At 42.8% G+C, this 23,034-nt stretch overlaps 2 protein-coding genes across 3 annotated transcripts; one reads left to right on the top strand and one right to left on the bottom strand.

Annotated features, from left to right (window-relative positions):
* The first annotated feature begins 785 nt into the window (after positions 1 to 785).
* Positions 786 to 11,638, top strand: LOC311110467 (uncharacterized protein). Of its 2 annotated transcripts, XM_084189019.1 has the most exons (3): positions 786 to 1,032; positions 9,127 to 9,294; positions 9,444 to 11,638. In XM_084189019.1, exon 3 carries the CDS (start codon positions 9,489 to 9,491, stop codon positions 10,236 to 10,238), a length of 750 nt encoding a protein of 249 aa, XP_084045145.1. In that variant the 5' UTR covers positions 786 to 1,032; positions 9,127 to 9,294; positions 9,444 to 9,488; the 3' UTR covers positions 10,239 to 11,638. The 2 variants fall into 2 exon arrangements, with proteins under 2 accessions (XP_084045145.1, XP_084045144.1); XM_084189018.1 differs by having other exon boundaries at positions 9,127 to 11,638.
* A 75-nt stretch (positions 11,639 to 11,713) lies between these two features.
* On the bottom strand, positions 11,714 to 22,819 carry LOC311110466 (uncharacterized protein). Its single transcript, XM_084189017.1, has 5 exons — positions 22,499 to 22,819; positions 18,876 to 18,935; positions 18,388 to 18,696; positions 14,051 to 14,371; positions 11,714 to 13,646 (listed from the first exon to the last, which is right to left on the bottom strand). The coding sequence occupies exons 2-5, from the start codon at positions 18,913 to 18,915 to the stop codon at positions 13,183 to 13,185; spliced, it is 1,134 nt and encodes a 377-aa protein (XP_084045143.1). The 5' UTR covers positions 18,916 to 18,935; positions 22,499 to 22,819; the 3' UTR covers positions 11,714 to 13,182.
* Positions 22,820 to 23,034: the final 215 nt, after the last annotated feature.

The following is a 23,034-nucleotide window of genomic DNA, read 5'->3' as shown; positions in this document are numbered from 1 at the left end:
TCGGATCAAGCATAAATCGGCTCTTAGCGATAGGTCGTTTGCGAATTAACAGCACTTTTTGAACTGATCTTTTTGGTGAACGTCGGGAACCGAAGCACATTGGTGAAAGAGTTGTTCATTTGGCTCCCTGATTTGCATACTGCTACTACTGCTTTTTTGGCGTGCTATTTATTGTTTCTGCAGATAAATGACACGATCATTATAAAGAGGGGGAGTCCTCACTGCAGAAACAATAAATAGTGGGGAGAGCACGGCAATCTGGTCCATGCTGATTTTTTTCAGTGCATAAAAAACCCCCATTGTTTTGCAGGATATCTAATAATTTGGCCAGGTAAAAATGTATTTGACGATCTGACATAATAATAGCCTAATTTTGGGGCTTTACATTAGAGATTTGCACTTTTTTTCATGCTTCTAGGTCGATGTTTAAGCATTTTGAACGAAGAGCCGTTTGGGAGCCAAATGAGCCCTTCTCTTTTACGTGAACGGAGCCAAATGATCCGGCTCACCGAAAAGACTGGATATGACAATCAATATAAAAATTGCAGGTCCTTGCGCCAGTGGCTCAAAACAGTTTTGTCGTGTATTGGGATTATGCTTTTGTTAAATGTTTTTAAGTGGAACTGAAAGAATGTTGATTTTAGTATCAAGAGGGAATGTTTTAGTGTAACGCCACATACAACAGACAGGAAGTGTGTTGTAGACAGGGGAGACTGGTGATTGGCCAGAAGAGGGAGCATCTTTTTGCATTGTTTATAAGTAGGGGGAAAAACGAAGGAGAAGGCAGAGCAGCCATTCTGAGGCGTCGCTCTCCGGGTGGGCATGTCACCTGTCACTTATGCTAAAGCTTGTGATCTGAATAAACCTTATGATCAAAGTTCAGTATGAGCGGACTCCTTTGTTCATCAGCAATAATTGCCACCATTCACCCGATACGACAAATGGCGCCCAACGTGGGGCTGGTCTGCATCTCTCCTTTGCTCATTCGTAGCCACCAAGCTAACTTCGGTCTGGAGTCATGACCAGACAAGGGTGAGTGTTCCTCACAGCTAAGTTGTTCGTTTTGATACTGCTTGTGTACACTGGAGAGATGTACCATACGACCGTGCCTCGTGTGGCGTTATTGCTGATGACTGGAGGTCTGGCTAATCATTATCAATTGTTGCACTGGTAGACAGGGCAAAAAGGGGGAGAGTAGGCTTGGAATTTTAGAGCAATCGATGGTAGAGATATTAACGGCAGATATTGGCAGAATGAAGTCAGGGATACGTATGCAATTAGAGCATTGTGGATCTGTTAAAGACCTCGAAAACGAGGCGACTCTTTAGGAGTGGGCCATAAATCCGGGCAACGCGCTAGTGTGGGGTCAGGTTGGTTCTGGGAACCATGAGGTGGACGATGATATTGTATGTTATGCTCATCTTATAGTCGACGGATTATTCGTTTGGGGTAACCGCTCATATGATTATCCAGAACTTACGGCAGCATAAAGTTAGCAGGTGATATATGGACAATGATTTAGGCACAATGCAAGGTTACTTAGGGCGTGGTAGGCCACAGTTAGCTAAAGGCTAAGGCTAATGTTAATGCTAAATGCTAATTGTGTTGTGTGCTACATGCTAACGTATCCTTAGAGGTCCTATTGCGATAGGATAAGCCTCTTAAAATATGTATGTGTGTGTAGAATTCAAAGTTCTACGCAAATGTGAGCTCTGTTATGTGTAATTGTGTGAGTATAAGGTATAAAATAGTGAAGCTGTAGCGTAATGCTATCGTTCTATTGTCTGAGAATCGTATCATTGGATGCATTTGCGCATGCGTTTAATTTTATGACACTACACTACAAAACGTGGGAGTTGTAGTTTATGGCACGAGATTATGAGACGTTTGGTTCCGGTACTAAAAAACTACAAAATGTTGTTTACTAAAACTACAAAACGGGATTGTGGGTAACGTGTCATAGTTCTGTTGGGCTGTGTCTCAGGGGGAGACAGAGAGACACAGACGAGGGAACAAAGAAGAGAGATTTTAACACGAATCTTATAGTTTAAAGCGGCTGGTGTTTGAACATGAAACTATTTGTTGAAATGTAGTGAATTTATACATTAAATATATGTTGACGGAGTATAATGAATTAAATTAAATGACGGATTAAAATAAAATAAAAATGTTTTTGAGCGATCTATTTAGTTCTGAGTTTAGTCTTAGAGTGAATAATGGGTGAACGAAGGAATGTTGAATATGGTTGAGATAACTCAGTGATTGCAGTAACTACTAAAATCTTTTTCTGTGTCTCTGTTCTTCTGTCATATGTGAGGAGCAATAGGACGATACGACAGGAGAGAGGAGGGGCTAACGTGTGACTGACGTGCGTCACGTGACAAGTTGTGACGAGGCAGAGGATCAGATATCAGGCTAGTTCACAAAATCTTCCCCTAACAGGATATGTGATGTTATGAAAATTTCACATAGGCTTGGCAAATACTGATTTGAATAAAATTTGCATTTTGGAGTCTCTGTGCATCACTGGGCTGGATTACAGTTCGGTTGGAAATCAGGTACTGACAGTATTCTGGAATTAAGATACTTGGGTGCATATTAAACAATGGAGTTTATGGTTACATTTACTTTCCTGATGGATTGTGGTAAGATAGCCTAATTGATAAATGGGTAAGTTAGGATATAGAAATAAAAAATTGGTTTTAAATTATTCATAATTTTTAATTGATTTTTTAATTGATTTTTTATTTTAATTAGAAATGGTTTTTGAATAAAACATTTAATTGAATTTTTTAATATTCATATTTTGATTGATTTATATTTTGGGTTGTTTAGGTTATATTAATAATTGAAGGGGGGAAGCCATAGGCTATATAGTCTAAAATAAAATAATTCACGATAAAGGAATATAAAAGGGTTGTTACAATGGGGAAAAACGACATCAAGGCTATAAAAGTCAGTACACCGGTTGATATAGTGCAAAATGGTAATCCTTTAACTAAAGTATTGCGAGGTTATCCGGCAAGTGAAACAAAAGTTGCCCTTCATTCTCAAACAAAAACTGATAAAAGATTCGAGCGATAAGATAAACAAAGCTATAGAGATAAGGCTAAGGGAAGTAGAGCTTAGGGATGTTTATCCTCAGCTTCCAGTGATCATCCAGGAGGGTGATTGCTGCATCAGAGATGAAGATGAATAATAGATAGAGGACAAGCAGAAACGACCAGAAAGATGAATCCAAAACTCCAGAAGGAAGAACATGAGATGTCTGAAAGAGAAGAGTGAGGTTAAAGAAGACGAGGATGATGAAGATGAGAGTGATTGAGAAGAGGTCATGGGTGGATATGACTCTGTGATCAGAAGGAAGTTGGCAAGAGAGGAAAGAAGAAGGATACTAGAGATTTCATCTCTGATGGAAGTTGAAGGAAGAAGGATACAAGAGATTCGAGTTCAGATGAAGACAGTGAGAAATAGGAGACTGAAGGTGCTGTGTATTCAAAAGGAGTTTGTCCTATAAGGACTGGCACAGAATAAATAGAAGGAGATATAGACCGATGCTTATCAGGCCTGGAGGAAGCGAGGACTTTGGGAGAGGTAAGAGAGCTAGAGGAACAGCTCGAGACGCTGAAGAGACAAGGAGAAAACCTGCTGAGAAAATAATCCCAAGAATTGGAGGAGAAGAAGAATACATTGAGGCCAAGAAGTTGAAGAAATAGTAAGAAGATGATGGAAGATGATATTTTGAGGACAGAACTTAGAATATAAGCTTTTGAAGAATCCTGATATGTCAACAGCAAGAAAGAACAGGATCACGAAACTCTCAAAAAACTCAATCATACAACTGGTGGAGAAGAGAAGCTTTGGTTATGAAGAATCAGAGTGAACCAAATCAACAATCACTGTTACAGCTTCAACTGAACAATATCAAATGCAATTGTACCAGCCAAGGGGGGTACCAGGTGTTCCATATCCACAGATAGTTTCTGGACAGACACAGAGTTGGAGAGGAAGAGGACGAGAAGGCTTAGAAGGAGGAGGAAGATTTCAGCTACACTTCCAGCAACTTTCAGAAGACTGTTATAATTATGGACAGATTGGTCACTTTACCTGTGAGTGCAATGGGTCAGGAGGAAACAACAGAGAAAATTTTTAAGGAAGATACAGGGGCCATTCAAGATCACCTGTTCTCCAGGTGAACCCTAAGGATTCTAGAGTGCTAGAAGATACGAAGGGGGGGTGTCAGCTGATAGCACCGATTAGAGAAGAAGAGAAAATATCTAACAATTGAAGTAAAACCAGAGGACTATGAGAAGTGATAGTGAATAGTGTAAAAGCTTTTATCTGTGTTCAGCCTAAAGAGGTTAAACATCTTACTATGTAAAATTAACTAATTAGGATAGGGATTTGAGGTAGTAAAACAGTTAATTACTCTTAAGGAACCAATGGAGCTATGCTATACGAACTCAAAGAGAAATTAAAATAGACATACTAATATTAGAAGATACTGTTATTGCAGTGTTGGGAAGAGATGCATTGTTTAAATTGAATTGTACAATAAGATGTACACTAGACGGATGTCTGGTAGAGGATTTTTAAAAGTAGGGTTTTTGGGAATTATATTTGCTTAAAAAGATAATATCATAGGAAGGATGATAATCTATTAGACTGCCTATTAGACAATCTGTCTGAAAAATAAAGTTAAAAGGGGTGACTGTTATTCTGGGTTACATTCTTACACCAAGAGATTTCAGGCTAGGCTAAAAGGTGTTTAGTCGTTTGCCAAGTCTGTGTGTAAAGAAGTCAGAAGCAGGGGGGGCTTTCCCAATCACATATTCTAAAAATTGGTGGTAAAGGGATTTTGTGAATAAATCAGTGGAAAATGTTTTTAAAGGTTAGGAGAAAAGATTAGATTAAAAAAGTTAGGAGAACTAGGTTGAAGGAACTCTAAGACAGTAAGCTAAGTTTCAAAGTTAGTAGTAAGAGAGAGAGAACAGTGGTGAAGGACACTTTAGAGTAGGGAGATCAAGGTAATTATAGGTGTATTTTTTATAATCAAAAGTTTGAAAGTCAGGGATTACAGGTAGGACTGAGAGTTGGGAAAAAGTGACACTAGTGGTGATAGATGGAAGTACAAGCAAAGACAACTTTTCTTTGGGGAAAATGGATGAAGTAACAATAAGGACATTAACACTTCAGTCTATTAAAACAACAGTGAGAAGCAATTTAACTCTTTCAACATTGATAGTTATTAAAGCCATAAATATATCGCATTTGATTATAAGGGAACCAATAGCTCCAGCACCAATTTTAGAGGAAAAATACTTATTAGGGTTAGGATGGGGACGTCCCTCCCACATGGAGAGATAATTATGGAGAATAAGTATTGTTATCAGGACCAGATGTAGAACCTGTTGCACTTGGTCAAAGGAGGTATAGTTTGTACAACGATATGAAGTGGAAGAGGGTTATGAGTGACTGTTCATTCATTTTGCATAATATTACAGAGAAAGATCAGGGAGAATACAGTGGGGAAAAAAAGTATTTAGTCAGCCACCAATTGTGCAAGTTCTCCCACTTAAAAAGATGAGAGAGGCCTGTAATTTTCATCATAGGTACACGTCAACTATGACAGACAAAATGAGAAAAGAAAATCCAGAAAATCACATTGTAGGATTTTTAATGAATTTATTTGCAAATTATGGTGGAAAATAAGTATTTGGTCAATAACAAAAGTTTCTCAATGCTTTGTTATATACCCTTTGTTGGCAATGACACAGGTCCAACGTTTTCTGTAAGTCTTCACAAGGTTTTCACACACTGTTGCTGGTATTTTGGCCCATTCCTCCATGCAGATCTCCTCTAGAGCAGTGATGTTTTGGGGCTGTCGCTGGGCAACACGGACTTTCAACTCCCTCCAAATATTTTCTATGGGGTTGAGATCTGGAGACTGGCTAGGCCACTCCAGGACCTTGAAATGCTTCTTACGAAGCCACTCCTTCGTTGCCCGGGCGGTGTGTTTGGGATCATTGTCATGCTGAAAGATCCAGCCACGTTTAATCTTCAATGCCCTTGCTGATGGAAGGAGGTTTTCACTCAAAATCTCACGATACATGGCCCCATTCATTATTTCCTTTACACGGATCAGTCGTCCTGGTCCATTTGCAGAAAAACAGCCCCAAAGCATGATGTTTCCACCCCCATGCTTCACAGTAGGTATGGTGTTCTTTGGATGCAACTCAGCATTCTTTGTCCTCCAAACACGACGAGTTGAGTTTTTACCAAAAAGTTATATTTTGGTTTCATCTGACCATATGACATTCTCCCAATCCTCTTCTGGATCATCCAAATGCACTCTAGCAAACTTCAGACGGGCCTGGACATGTACTGGCTTAAGCAGGGGGACACGTCTTGCACTGCAGGATTTGAGTCCCTGGCGGCGTAGTGTGTTACTGATGGTAGGCTTTGTTACTTTGGTCCCAGCTCTCTGCAGGTCATTCACTAGGTCCCCCTGTGTGGTTCAGGGATTTTTGCTCACCGTTCTTGTGATCATTTTGACCCCACGGGGTGAGATCTTGCGTGGAGCCCCAGATCGAGGGAGATTATCAGTGGTCTTGTATGTCTTCCATTTCCTAATAATTGCTCCCACAGTTGATTTCTTCAAACCAAGCTGCTTACCTATTGCAGATTCAGTCTTCCCAGCCTGGTGCAGGTCTACAATTTTGTTTCTGGTGTCCTTTGACAGCTCATTGGTCTTGGCCATAGTGGAGTTTGGAGTTTGACTGTTTGAGGTTGTGGACAGGTGTCTTTTATACTGATAAAAAGTTCAAACAGGTGCCATTAATACAGGTAACGAGTGGAGGACAGAGGAGCCTCTTAAAGAAGAAGTTACAGGTCTGTGAGAGCCAGAAATCTTGCTTGTTTCTAGGTGACCAAATACTTATTTTCCACCATAATTTGCAAATAAATTCATTAAAAATCCTACAATGTGATTTTCTGGATTTTTTTTTCTCAATTTGTCTGTCATAGTTGACGTGTACCTATGATGAAAATTACAGGACTCTCTCATCTTTTTAAGTGGGAGAACATGCACAATTGGTGGCTGACTAAATACTTTTTTTCCCCACTGTATATGTGTACTTATCTAGTGCAAGCATTAAAATTTGTTCCGGTTAAGAATTATTGGTTAAAAGGCTATGTAATTCATAAAGTGACGCTTATAATGGAAGATTTGAAGTCTGTCGAAGCTTCCGCAGTCACCAAAGGAGGAGTAGATTACAGTAGTCACTCCAACAGTAGATAATACACAGAGGATATCGGGAACTTTCGCACTAGAAATAATTAAGGTTGATACATCAACTAAATCAACTACTTTAATGGTAACTTTGGAAGGGATTAATGATACGATGGCAATAGCAAATGTAGGAAGTATGACACCGACAACAACTTTTCTGAAATTAAAGGGGGTCGCAAGAAGGACTCAGGTTTATGTTACGGATGGAGAGTGCTGTCAATGATAGTACGAATAGGGTTAAAATAGGAGAACAGATATTAGTAGAGAGAATATAGATTCATCATGGAGGTACAGGATGAGGTCTTTGATTTTAATGACAGACAAGGAGAGGTATCTGATCAGTACCGCTCGTTAGGGAAGAGAGAAACTATATGCATGTGGTTTGATTCTTCTGTTGTGAAAATTAGAGATAGATGGGCAGGTTCCAGCAGCTCATTCTGTAATATCAGTGAGGAATCTTGAGGGTCCATGTCTGTTGAGAATTCCAGTCAAACATGTTAGAGACGGTCGCTCGACCTCTATCAAGTATGTGTCAATCTTATGCTTTGTCATGACTGTTGTATCAGCAACAACATTCAGTAACAGATAAAATAATGTCGTTGTCAAAACATTTGTTGAAGCCTAGGTTTAGGTGTTCTTGGTTAAATGAATTACCCTATGGGAATTTGTTAGATGTGAAGTAAAATCAGGTAACAGCAAACCCTGAAGCATTTGAGGTGTAACCATTGAGGGCTAAAAGTTGTTTTTGTTCTAATAAAACATATGAGGTAAGGGGTATGTTTATGGGAATATCAGATTGTGATGTTATATGATAACTTTGGGTATGCATGACCTTAAGGGTAGTAATGAGAAATATGTTACTTTTTATGTACCAGGTAGTAAGAAGAGCAGGACTTTGATGGTAAAAGATTAGCTTTTGCCTGACAATGTGACTATGGGGAATTTTAGAGATATTTGGAGGGTTTGTGGTGATAAAGCATATATATTCTTACCCTATGGATAGACAGGATGTTGTTACATGTCAACGTTGAAGCTTCCATATGAGGTTTCTACCATTATAAGAGGGGTAGCACCGGACACAGAAATCTGAAGCTATATTTGAAATTGGATGAAAAGAGACATGGCTACATGTCATAGTCTTCAAGTCTATCATTGAAGGATAAATCTAAGGGAGAAGGGGGGACTTTTTCCATGGTATGGTGTAATATTTGGGAAGATCATATTGATAATGCTAGTTATACTTTGAGTCCAGATAGTTCAGATATTATCACTAGGGTTATATATGCATTGAAGAATATAAGGGATGCATTTGGTATATCTGAAGGAGCTGGAAGTCAGCGAAGTCTTGGTTGCAAGATCAGGTAGGCCAGTAGGGGCAGTGATGGATTGCATTTTAATGGCAGCTTTGATAGCACTGTGTGATGTTTGTAATTTGTTACTGACCTTTGAGAAAGCTATGAGATTGAGATAGGTTGGAGAGTGATGCCTGGAGACAACACTCAGATACCGGTGTTGACTGTTCCTGATCTGGATAAAGATGGACAAGTGGAACTGGATGGATAAATATCCTTTTTGATTATTTGATCATTTTTCAATTATTATTATAATTTTTTCAATATTGGGGTGATTTTGGTATGATTTTATGAATCAAAGGGGGGAAGTGTATGAATGAATAATTATCCTAGTTCATTATTCTATCATTTAATGTGATTCATACATTCATTATATATCATTTTTCAGGACTGGTCATTCAACTGAGACTGCTCTTCTCTGTGTCACGGAGACTCTCCGCACTGCTAAAGCTAACTCTCTCTCCTCTGCTCTTGTCCTTCTAGACCTGTCTGCTGCCTTCGATACTGTGAACCATCAGATCCTCCTCTCCACCCTCTCCGAGCTGGGCATCTCCGGCGCGGCTCACTCCTGGATTGCGTCCTACCTGACCGGTCGCTCCTACCAAGTGGCGTGGCGAGAAGCTGTCTCCGCACCACGTGCTCTCACCACTGGTGTCCCCCAGGGCTCAGTTCTAGGCCCTCTCCTTTTCTCCCTATACACCAAGTCACTTGGCTCTGTCATATCCTCACATGGCCTTTCCTATCATTGCTACGCTGACGATACACAACTAATCTTCTCCTTTCCCCCTTCTGATAACCAGGTGGCGAATCGCATCTCTGCATGTCTGGCAGACATATCAGTATGGATGACGGATCACCACCTCAAGCTGAACCCTGGCAAGACGGAGCTGCTCTTCCTCCAGGGGAAGGACTGCCCGTTCCATGATCTCGCCATCACGGTTGACAACTCCGCTGTGTCCTCCTCCCAGAGTGCGAAGAGCCTAGGCGTGACCCTGGACAACACCCTGTCGTTCTCCGCCAACATCAAGGCTGTGACCCGCTCCTGCAGGTTCATGCTCTACAACATTCGGAGAGTACGACCCTGCCTTACACAGGAAGCGGCACAGGTCCTAATCCAGGCACTTGTCATCTCCCGTCTGGACTACTGCAACTCGCTGTTGGCTGGCCTCCCTGCCTGTGCCATTAAACCCCTACAACTCATCCAGAATGCCGCAGCCCGTCTGGTGTTCAACCTTCCCAAGTTCTCTCATGTCACCCCCCTCCTCCGCACACTCCACTGGCTTCCAGTTGAAGCTCGCATCCGCTACAAGACCATGGTGCTTGCCTATGGAGCAGTGAGGGGAACGGCACCTCTGTACCTTCAGGCTCTGATCAGTCCCTACACCCAAACGAGGGCATTGCGTTCATCCACCTCTGGCCTGCTGGCTCCCCTTCCTCTGCGGAAGCATAGCTCCCGCTCAGCCCAGTCAAAACTGTTCGCTGCTCTGGCACCCCAATGGTGGAACAAGCTCCCTCACGACGCCAGGACAGCGGAGTCACTCACCACCTTCCGGAGACATTTGAAACCCCACCTCTTTAAGGAATACCTGGGATAGGATAAAGTAATCCTTCTAACCCCCCCCCCCCCCAAATTGTAAAGTGGTTATCCCACTGGCTATAGGGTGAACGCACCAATTTGTGAGTCGCTCTGGCTAAGAGCGTCTGCTAAATGACGTTAATGTGCCCTTGAGCAAGGCACTTAACCCTAATTGCTCCTGTAAGTCGCTCTGGATAAGAGCGTCTGCTAAATCACTAAAATGTAAAATGTTTATATTCTTAGTTGATATTGATGTTTAATTTGAAAGTGTTTGTTTTGCAAAAGATACTGTTTGGTCTTTTCTTTTTCTTCCAGAAGCATTTGGGGGACATGTGGAGATTGAAATACTCAAACAAGGACAATATGAAAGGACAATATGAAGGGACAATATGAAAGGACAATATGACTGGAGGAGATGAAACAAGGAGGGTGTGGCCGATTCCATCATCAACAGTCCATTGGAAGAAGAGACTACGGGGAGATGAAGTGTAGTGGACTACATTCCAGTGTCTGCAATGAAATATAGACATATTTGATGTGTAATACATAATTGTGTCATACTCTTACGTATTAATTTTTGTAGAATGATGTTTGATGTTATTGGATACATGTGGGGATCTTAGATGTTTTTGTTTATTTCGGTGATGCTTAGGGACAGGGAGTCTAGGCAGGGAGAGGTCCACTGTAGGGTCCAATGGGTTGACCAGCCTTAGAGTGGATATTTTTTGGATAGGATTTTGTTTGCAGGGGCTTACATGTGTATTTAATTGCATCATAGTTTCAAATGCATTTACATTGTTTATGAGTTTATTTGGAGTACCGTGGTGGTTGCCTGGGGCAGAGGGACCGTGAGAGAATTTTACTGTCTTGATTGATGGATGGATTTGGAACGAAGGTTGCCAGACAGTTTTTCGCTCTTACACTCCATAAAGATTTGTTCATATTTCATAGTAATGTATACACACTTCATAAACAGTTATTCATATTTCATAGAAAGGTATATACACTAAGAATGTTTTTGGTTTAATGTTAAAGATACTCAATAAGATAAATTGTCACTTGTCATAATCCTATTCTGTTTGTTTTCGAGACTGTTCGTCTCGAAGGGGGGAAATGTCGTGTATTGGGATTATGCTTTTGTTAAATGTTTTTAAGTGGAACTGAAAGAATGTTGATTTTAGTATCAAGAGGGAATGTTTTAGTGTAACGCCACATGCAACAGACAGGAAGTGTGTTGTAGACAGGGGAGACTGGTGATTGGCCAGAAGAGGGAGCATCTTTTTGCATTGTTTATAAGTAGGGGGAAAAACGAAGGAGAAGGCAGAGCAGCCATTCTGAGGCGTCGCTCTCCGGGTGGGCATGTCACCTGTCACTTATGCTGAAAGCTTGTGATCTGAATAAACCTTATGATCAAAGTTCAGTATGAGCGGACTCCTTTGTTTATCAGCAATAATTGCCACCATTCACCCGATACGACAGTTTCGACACAGGTTTACACTTTGTGTACAATAGTCTTTATTACATTTTATAAAAGAAACGTTCATGTAGCAAACATTCTTTACAATCATTTAGCAAATGCATATATTTATTACGCATCATGTAATACATAAAAATACCTTCATCTGCTATCGGGGATCCTTTGGACGTGCCTACCCCACTGTAAAATAGTTAATGTAAGGATTAAGGTATGGGCTATGGTTTAAGGTTAGGATTTAGGGTAGGGACGTCCCAAGGATCTCGGGTATCACTTACCACAAAATAATCACAGTTTACATTTAAATGATGGTGTAAGTCTGCCCTCTTGGGAGGATCTTTTCTATTACAGTACTGTGATCCCCTGAGATATTAAGCAAGGCCAGATTAGACGTGAGATTGATCTTGACCAGTAAACCTTCCAGTTACAATATCAGTAGCACCACCACCAAAGTGATTAATAATTCCTCCTTTACACCAGTGGTGGAAAAAGTACCCAATTTTCATACTTGAGTAAAAGTAAAGATACCTTCATAGAAAATGACTCTATTAAAAGTTAAAGTTACCCATTAAAATACTACTTCAGTAAAAGTCTAAAAGTATTTTGTTTTAAATATACTTAAGTATCAAAAGTAAATGTAATTGTTAAAATATACTTAAGTAACAAAAGTAAAGGTATAAATACTTTTTTATTCCTTATATAAAGCAAATCAGACGGCATAATAATACATAAAACATGTGCTGATAGCCAGGGGCATGCTCCAACACTCAGACATAATTTACAAATAAATTATGTTTTTAGTGAGTCCGCCAGATCAGAGGGAGTATGGATGAACAGGGATGTTCTCTTGTTAAGTGTGTGAATTAGACCATTTTCCTGTCCTGCTAAGCATTCACTTTTGGGTGTCAGGGAAACTGTATGGAGTAAAAAGTACATAATTTTCTTTAGGAATGTAGTGAAATAAAAGTTGTCAAAAATATAAATAGTCAAGTAAAGTACAGATACCCCAAAAAACTACTTTAAAGTATTTTTACTTTCATACTTTACACCACCGCTTTACATCCTAACCTTTCATATCCACTTAAAGGAGAATTTGCTTTTTTACAATTTTTCAGCTAAACGGATCACTTGGATTGCTAGAAACATGAAAGATGGGGCTGAGAATATTAGTCGTTGAACTGTTGGATAAAACACACCTAATCCCTGAGTTCGGAATGAACTCAGCGATTCAAACTGTTTTTCATTTCCCCCCGATATAATTCTTATGCTGGTGTAAAATCACTGGCCTTAAAAATGGGTCCACAGGGAAAACATTTGAAGTCACCAATAAGGCTGGAAGACTAGGCAGGACATAAGTAAAGACTGGCCCCAGACAAAATAACCCCAGTATCATTTGATCCAAGCCAATCAGGCTAGAGTCATTGGCTACTGATTTATACAGTAAACTCTGATGGGAAGACAACCAAAACAGACTACCTTCATACATAACTCAACTCCCTGTGTTACTCTTCTTCTGCTCTAGCAGTGTCCCACTTTCAGTCACGGGGAGATGGAGGGCCTCCTCTTCCTCCTCTGTGTGTTCCATCCTCATGACAGGGAGCTCTTCCTCATGAATATGTCCCACTCTTTCGGGGCACATGTTCTCATCAGGATGATCATCGGAACTCTTCTGTCTGTCAGTGGTCACTGGTTCGCTTTCCTGGACTGGAGCAGGAAGAGGGGTCTCCTCGGTGGAAAGAAGTAGTGGTCCTAGGGTAACCATTGCATTATCCTCTGTTCCAGTGATTGTGTCGTCCATGGTTGGAGGTCTCTGCTTACTCTTGCAGATCACCACTAATACTAACACACAAATGACTAGACATACTACTAGACATACCACTAATGGCAACCTACTCCTTCCACTTGTCTCACTCGTTGTAGTTGTCTCATTCGTTGTAGACTCCAAACGGTTTTCTAGAGAAACACAGACAAACACACAAAGATAGAAAACAGTAGTGTTAGTGGGGCAAAGATAAGGGATATGAAGACAATATTATACTGAAGCAATAAGGTCTGAGGGGGTGTGGTGCTGTATATAGCCAATATACCACGGCTAAGGCCTGATATTAGGCTGATATACCACGGCTGTCAGCCAATCAGCATTGAGGGCTCGATCCACCCAGTTTATAATCTCAAAAAAAGCAGACAACAATACACAACAGCAAGATTTCCATGACTAAATACTATTCTCTTGCATTATTACACTAACACTACATCTACTACTATGATAATAATTAGACAAAGAACAATGTCTAAACATGAAAAGGGAATATTAAATAAAAAACTTAAGTGAGCAATGCATTCACTAGACATCCCACCTTTAACAGTGAGAGTGACTCCATGTGGATATCCTGGATCACTATGACGGTTGAAGAAGCACAGGTAGGTCCCCTTGTCAGACGATTGTACATTGGTGATGATGAGGGAGAGGTCACCCTCTCTGTAACCATCCCTGTTTACTGATGTCCTGTCCATGAATCCAGGGCCATAGGTAGTATTGGTCGGGTCAATCTTCAGCACAGTCTGTCCATCTTTATCCCACTGCACATGCATCTCACCATCGGTCGCCTGCTTATTGGTCGAGCCATAGCAGGGAAGCGTGACATTATCTCCGAAGTCAGCTGATATTTCTGGTGGGACTGTTAAATGAGAAGAGAGAAGAGGGGTGGGCCTTGAATGGTGTGCCATTATGAAAGCAATTGGATTAGATATAGGCCTACACCATGGCTCAGTTTAGCATTTATGACATTTAACAGTAGTTGGGAAGGACTGAGTGGGGAAGATGCGAGGAGGGGGGAGAAAAGGTGCTTGGGGGAAATGAGAGGAGGGTGGGTTAGGGAATAACTAACTAAGAGCAGCACAAAGTAGATCAAAGACTAGACGGGTTGGCTGACAACGACACAAAAATGATGCGCGCCCATCCATGTGGCTGGAAGCTCTACTTTATTACGATTCTGAACAGTCAGATACTGTAGCTAGCAACAATGAATGACCAGAGGGGAATCATACGAAGCAGGTTTGAGGAGTTAGCATGGTAACTTTAGTCAACTCTTGAGTTCAACTTGGAATAACCAGTCATACGAAAGTGGCTCACCTTTTAGCCAGGTACATTTCCATGGCAACGCATCCTTCAGAACTAACCTGCTCCCGGGCCGGCTAACTCACAGGCAACTGGAATGTGAAACTAACTGAAGCTGGTTAGCTTGAGAAAACCCTGAGTAGATCTAGCTTGCTTCGTAGTATACCCCTCCGAAGCTGCCATGTGGGAATAGTAGGTGGCTCGTTTCAGCTAGTTGTATCTTGTTATTGATACCATGTCTTGTTTTGAGGTGTTGACTTATTTCATGTCAATGCTAATTTGGCAAAAATGTGCTAGCTAGCTAACCAACAACTGTAACGATGTATTTGAGATTAAAGTGCTCATTGTACAAATGTATTTATGTTTTCAATGAACATTGGAGACGAAATATAGTTTACGTGTTGTCAACAGTCTAAGCCAACCCTGTCTGTTTTGCAAGTGTCATTTTTTTTGCAAAACAACCAACCCGTCTATAAAACAGAAGAATCCCAGCAAACATGACCCAATTGGCCCCATGTGGGTATTCGGTTGGGCAAGGTGGGAACGGGCATGCCCACATCAAGCCCAGCTAGAGACTAGCCCACACCAAGCCCAGCTAGAGATTAGCCCACACCAAGCCCAGCTAGCGATTAGCCCACACCAAGCCCAGCTAGAGACTAGCCCACACCAAGCCCAGCTAGCGATTAGCCCACACCAAGCCCAGCTAGAGATTAGCCCACACCAAGCCCAGCTAGAGACTAGCCCACATCAAGCCCAGCTAGAGACTAGCCCACATCAAGCCCAGCTAGAGACTAGCCCACACCAAGCCCAGCTAGAGATTAGCCCACACCAAGCCCAGCTAGAGATTAGCCCACACCAAGCCCAGCTAGAGATTAGCCCACACCAAGCCCAGCTAGAGACTAGCCCACACCAAGCCCAGCTAGAGATTAGCCCACACCAAGCCCAGCTAGAGATTAGCCCACACCAAGCCCAGCTAGCGACTAGCCCACACCAAGCCCAGCTAGAGATTAGCCCACACCAAGCCCCGCTAGAGATTAGCCCACACCAAGCCCAGCTAGAGGCTAGCCCACACCAAGCCCCGCTAGAGATTAGCCCACACCAAGCCCAGCTAGAGATTAGCCCACACCAAGCCCAGCTAGAGATTAGCCCACACCAAGCCCAGCTAGAGGCTAGCCCACACCAAGCCCAGCTAGAGGCTAGCCCACACCAAGCCCCGCTAGAGATTAGCCCACACCAAACCCAGCTAGAGATTAGCCCACACCAAGCCCAGCTAGAGATGAGCCCACACCAAGCCCCGCTAGAGATTAGCCCACACCAAGCCCAGCTAGAGGCTAGCCCACACCAAGTCCAGCTAGAGATTAGCCCACACCAAGCCCAGCTAGAGATTAGCCCACACCAAGCCCAGCTAGAGATTAGCCCACACCAAGCCCAGCTAGAGGCTAGCCCACACCAAGCCCAGCTAGAGGCTAGCCCACACCAAGCCCCGCTAGAGATGAGCCCACACCAAGCCCCGCTAGAGATTAGCCCACACCAAGCCCAGCTAGAGATGAGCCCACACCAAGCCCCGCTAGAGATTAGCCCACACCAAGCCCAGCTAGAGATTAGCCCACACCAAGCCCAGCTAGAGATGAGCCCACACCAAGCCCCGCTAGAGATGAGCCCACACCAAGCCCCGCTAGAGATTAGCCCACACCAAGCCCCGCTAGAGATGAGCCCACACCAAGCCCCACTAGAGATTAGCCCACACCAAGCCCAGCTAGAGATTAGCCCACACCAAGCCCCGCTAGAGACTAGCCCACACCAAGCCCAGCTAGAGACTAGCCCACACCAAGCCCAGCTAGCGATTAGCCCACACCAAGCCCAGCTAGAGATTAGCCCACACCAAGCCCCGCTAGAGACTAGCCCACACCAAGCCCCGCTAGAGACTAGCCCACACCAAGCCCAGCTAGAGACTAGCCCACACCAAGCCCAGCTAGAGGCTAGCCCACACCAAGCCCAGCTAGCGATTAGCCCACACCAAGCCCAGCTAGAGGCTAGCCCACACCAAGCCCAGCTAGAGACTAGCCCACACCAAGCCCAGCTAGCGACTAGCCCACACCAAGCCCAGCTAGAGACTAGCCCACACCAAGCCCAGCTAGAGATTAGCCCACACCAAGCCCAGCTAGAGATTAGCCCACACCAAGCCCCGCTAGAGACTAGCCCACACCAAGCCCAGCTAGCGACTAGCCCACACCAAGCCCAGCTAGCGACTAGCCCACACCAAGCCCAGCTAGAGATTAGCCCACACCAAGCCCAGCTAGAGATTAGCCCACACCAAGCCCCGCTAGAGACTAGCCCACACCAAGCCCAGCTAGAGACTAGCCCACACCAAGCCCCGCTAGAGACTAGCCCACACCAAGCCCAGCTAGAGATTAGCCCACACCAAGCCCAGCTAGAGACTAGCCCACACCAAGCCCAGCTAGAGATTAGCCCACACCAAGCCCAGCTAGAGATTAGCCCACACCAAGCCCCGCTAGAGACTAGCCCACACCAAGCCCAGCTAGAGACTAGCCCACACCAAGCCCCGCTAGAGACTAGCCCACACCAAGCCCAGCTAGAGATTAGCCCACACCAAGCCCAGCTAGAGACTAGCCCACACCAAGCCCAGATAGAGGCTAGCCCACACCAAGCCCCGCTAGAGACTAGCCCACACCAAGCCCCGCTAGAGACTAGCCCACACCAAGCCCCGCTAGAGGTTGGGGATCGTTATAATATTTTGGGGCTTGGTTTGCACACACTTCTTTTTTTGTAACTGTTTCTGAGAGTGTTGTTCCGTGTTCTGTTGTGTGATGCCCACTTTTTTAAATCTTGTACACTGCCAATGATGAAGTCTTTAAAAATACTGAAATAAATGCATGTGACATATTAGAAAATTAACAGTTTGTCTTGTAAAAGAATATATGTATTATGTTAACAATTTGTATTTCTGATACAATGTATCACGTTCCCTAAATACCCATAAAGCCTAAAATTTATGCAATTGATGCATTTAAACTGTAATAAATATATAATAAATACACTCCTATTAAGCAGCAAAAGCGCATCAGCCCAATGTGGGCAGCCTACATGAGACCAATATTTTAGCCCACTTTGTGCCAATGTCGGCATGTTTGCTGGGAAACTATGGGGTTATTTCAGGCAAAGTGAGGGCTGCCCTCAACAGATATGGGCTGCCAACACTGGGCCACACGGGGCAAATGCCTTGGGGAGCCGATGAGCAAAGGCGCATTGGCCCAGCCTACATGGGGCCAATATTGTAGTGCCAATGTGGGCATGTTTGCTGGGATGTGATACTATTAAGATTACTCCAAAACACAAAGAAACAGTATATTGATTGGAGTTCAGAAAAACAGTGGTCTGGACAAATATAAATATTGTAACTTTCCTTTGTTTACACTTATGAGTAGGCTTATCCCTCAAATTGTTTTGGGAATGCCCAGCACTCCCAGCAAACCCATTATTCTTAGTATATTAGTCTTTGTTCTTGTTTCCAGTCAACATTCAATATGTAAAAAGTTTCATGTCTCTCGAACTTACCCAGAACATCGAGATTTACATCTCCAACAGCATACCCATCACAGAGACACTCATACGAGCCCTTGTCATTGTACACAGCAGAGGTAATGGTGAGAGAGAAGTCTTTGTTGATTTTAACCCGGTTCTCAAAGCCCTTTCCTCCAGTGAAGTTCCTTTGATCAAGCTTGGCAACCATCTCGCCACGATGAATCCTCCACTCGATGCCACTGTCACAGATTGCATTGCAAGGGAGAGTGATCTCGTGCTTCAAATTCACTGTTTTCTGAATGATAACGTTACCATTACCAATCGAGGAGCATTCTGTACAAACTGGCAGGAGGCAAAATAAATAGAAGGATTATTTGGTTGATATTTGTAGATTAACTATTATCAACATATTTGATATGGCTAATAGAGTGAAAACACTCAATGATGTTGATCAGGAGGCTATGTTACACAAATCAAGTGTAAAGAGAAAATCTAACAAGATTAAGTTAGGAAAAACTTACCAAGAAATACAATCATAAATTTGCTCCATTTCCAACCCATGGCTGTGCTTACTGCTCAATCTGTGAAAATGAAAGCATTTTAATGATGGATTGTTGCTATGGATAAGATTGACATTTCTAAAACAATATAGCCTACACTAAAATAGTAGCCTACAGACATAAAAACACAGAATTTGCCAACATCAAACAAGGCAACAGTAAACATGTCAGAGACAGATCCATAGTCCACCTCCGATTTCATTGTGGGGAAAACAATCCTACACCAAAGCCTATCGACTCAGTCGGATTCGGTATGAATGGACCAGGGGCCAGGGCCCGTATCCACAAAGCATCTCAGAGTAGGAGTGATGATCTACGATCAGGTCCCTCCTATTATTCACTATGATTATAAAGGCAAAACTGATCCTAGATCAGAGGCTTTGTGAATACAGGCCCAGGGCCCGGTTTCCCAAAAGCATCTTTGGCTAAGTTCTTCTTCTTCAGTATCGTGGCGTTCGCACATTTTGTTGGTGCATGCCACCACATCCTGTGCGGTAGTGTGTATTCAAATCACGTTACATTTTGTGACACAAAAAAAAAGAAGGGGGAAATGAAAAACCCCACAAACGAACCGTTTCATAAAAATCACCAGCCCATTCCACTACTTTGACCCTAATCTTCCAGCAGGCCAACGGCCTGGGAGGACGGGGCTCTTTCGTTTAACACACTGTCTTGTTTTGTACGCTTTGTACAAAATAATAAAATGCAGTACGACAGGATCTTTCTAAACGTAGCTCTTTATTAACTAACTATAATTGGCATGTTCATGTGTCTCCGGCCATGATCATCTGAAGATGACCACCTGGGTAGTCTTAACCAATCATAGCGCAGTATGATACGACGGTAGAATGCATCCAATTACAATTCAGTATGCTGACACATATGAATATTACACCCCCCTTCTTAAAAAATATATATATATGTTCTACATATTTTAAGTGTTTCTTTTGAATATATGCTCTGTAGTTTGAACTCGAGGTAAGTAACCATTTATACTACATTAACTGCATCAACATAACAGACTCTGAAACAATGATTCAGCATACTGTTACTTTTAGAACTAATATTTCTCAGCAACTCAGCTTTTCACTGTAGCAATGACATCTCAACATATCAAACAAATACAATACCAAAGCATTTCAAGTTAACATTTCAATAACAAGTTTACAGTCAAACTCTTTTAGGGCAGCGATCCGCCTACGCCCTTTGACATTTCACAGGTCTAGGACAGCTCTAGGCTTGTCCTCTCTTCCTGACCTGGTGTGATACGAAGCTGATTATGCTTCTGTGTCAGTCCACAGTTCTTGTGGTGTTGCAGGTAAGTATGGTGTATGTTGTGTTGTGTCTGTGTTTAGTCCACCCCGTTCTCTTTCAGGGGAACAGTTCATCTCGTCAGTGTGTTGTACTTTTGTGTTCAGTAGGTGACGACGATCGTGGCGGTACACCGCTCCTTCTGCGGTGCGAACATGATATGAACGTACGCTTTGTACAAAATAATAAAATGCAGGACGACAGGATTTTTCTAAAAGTAGCTCTTTATTAGCTAGCTATAACTGGCAAGTTCATGTGTCTCCGGCCATGATCATCTGAAGATGACCTCACCACCTGGGGGGTCTTAACCAATCATAGCACAGTATGATACGTCGGTAGAATGAATCCAATTACAATTCAGTATGCTGACACGTATGAACATTACACACAGCTTGTAACTCTTCTGCAGTAAAACCTCATACTTCTCTGCAGATGCCACCACAACATCTATTTTACGTGATGCATGTTCTATTTCTGCCATACAGTTGATAACTATGGCAATGAATGGTAAGAAGCCCACCTTAACGAAGCACAAATTCGTATCACTCTGTATTGGCCTAGGACTGCTAAGCCTTGACCCATCATCCTCTACTTTCTTCACTGCCTCAGCATATGACACCTGTTCTACTCTGACCCTGGCAATCTCAACCTGTCTCTCTCCCGCACTGGACACTTCTGATCCCCAGCAACATGGACACACCCACAATTGCACACTGCCCTATCCCATCTGGACAAGAGGAATACCTATGTAAGAATGCTGTTCTTTGACTATAGCTCAGCATTCAACACCATAGTACCCTCCAAGCTCATCATCAAGCTTGAGGCCCTGGGTTTCAACCCTGCCCTGCGCAGTTGGGTCCTGGACTTCCTGACAGGAAGTTCCCCAGGTGGTGAAGGTAGGAAACAACATCTCTACTTCGCTGATCCTCAACACTGGGGCCCCACAAGGGTGTGTGCTCAGCCCCCTCCTGTACTCCCTGTTCACCCATGACTGCGTAGCCATGCACGCCTCCAACTCAATCATGAAGTTTGCAGACGACACAACAGTAGTAGGCTTGATTACCAACAACAATGAGACAGCCTACAGGGAGGAGGTGAGGGCTCTCGGAGTGTGGTGTCAGGAAAATAACCTCTCACTCAACGTAAAAAAACAAACAAAGGAGATGATCGTGGACTTCAGGAAACAGCAGAGGGAGTACCTCCCTATTCACATTGACGGGACAGCAGTGGAGAAGGTGGAAAAGTTCCTCTGCGTACATATCACTGACAAACTGAAATGGTCCACCCACACAGACAGTGTGGTGAAGAAGGCGCAACAGCGTCTCTTCAACATCAGGAGGCTGAAGAAATTTGGCCTGTCACTTAAAACCCTCACAAACTTTTACAGATGCACAATTGAGAGCATCCTGTCAGGCTGTATCACCGCCTGGTACGGCAACTGCACAGCCCACAACCGCAGGGCTCTCCAGAGGGTGGTGCAGTCTGCACAACGCATCACCGGGGGCAAACTACCTGCCCTCCAGGACACCTACAGCACCCGATGGCCAAAAATATAATCAAGGACAACTACCACCCGAGCCACTGCCTGTTCACCCCGCTATCATCCAGAAGGTGAGGACAGTACAGGTGCATCAAAGCTGGGACCGAGAGACTGAAAAACAGCTTCTATCTCAAGGCCATCAGACTGTTAAACAGCCATCACTAGCAGAGAGTCTGCTACCTACATACAGACTTGAAAATCACTGGCCACGTTAATAAATGGAACACTAGTCACTTTAATTATGCCACTTTAATGTTTACATATCTTGCATTACCCATCTCATATGTATATACTGTATTCTATACTATCTATTGCATCTAAGACTACTATACATTATTTGTCCCATACCCACCTACAAACTTCTCACATGTCGGAATCTCCCTCCTACAACATGACTTTGGCTAAGTTCATCGTTTGAACCATTGATAAGATGCCGTTTGGAAAACAGACAGGTCGAATTCACTACGAAGTTAACGGAAGCAAACGGGGCTAAATAGCGAGAGACTACCTGAACTTGTCCAATAAAAAAACGATCGTCTTCGTTGAAAAAAGTTTTATGTTGCAAAACGTTTTGCTTAGGCGCGCACTAACTTCATGAATACACACCTGGAAAAAAACGCTATTGGTATTGCCGCCGATTAAAACATTCATTCATCACACGTTACAACCATTTAAAGAAACATTATAGTAACAGTGTATTAACGCAATAATTAAACCTAAATTGCCGACTTACCTTATAACTTACACACAGAGGTGGGTAGTAACGAGTTACATTTACTCCGTTACATTTACTTGAGTAAGTTTTTGAAAAAATTGTACTTCTAGGAGTAGTTTTAAATCACTATACTTTTTACTTTTACTTGAGTAGATTTGTGAAGAAGAAACTGTACTCTTACTCCGCTACATTAGGCTACAATGAGGTCGTTACTTTTCTTTTTACCTCTTTTGTATTCTACGCGTCATTGTCTTTATCCCCCGGCATAAACCTTATTTTAATGTTTTATTTTGACAGAGAGAGAGAGAGACTTCCGCTAAGGCTCTACCACGTGACTGTGTTTCACCAATCAAACGTAGTTGTGCAGTCTCGTCACTTTACCATACTCAATCTCAGCGGCGGGACCGGTTGGCTTTACAGTCATAGCAACACAAAAATGTCAGAATTAGCCGTCGGCAATGCAGACACAGACGAGGAGGAACACCCGCACCCCTGGCCTCATATTGAAAGCATGTTTACCTTAGTAAAAGTGCGAAAGAACAGCTACATTATGC

This window comes from Coregonus lavaretus, assembly GCF_964263955.1.
Source record: "Coregonus lavaretus genome assembly, contig: SUPER_35_unloc_6, whole genome shotgun sequence".
Taxonomy (NCBI): domain Eukaryota; kingdom Metazoa; phylum Chordata; class Actinopteri; order Salmoniformes; family Salmonidae; genus Coregonus; species Coregonus lavaretus.
This window is presented reverse-complemented; position numbering and strand designations above follow the sequence as displayed.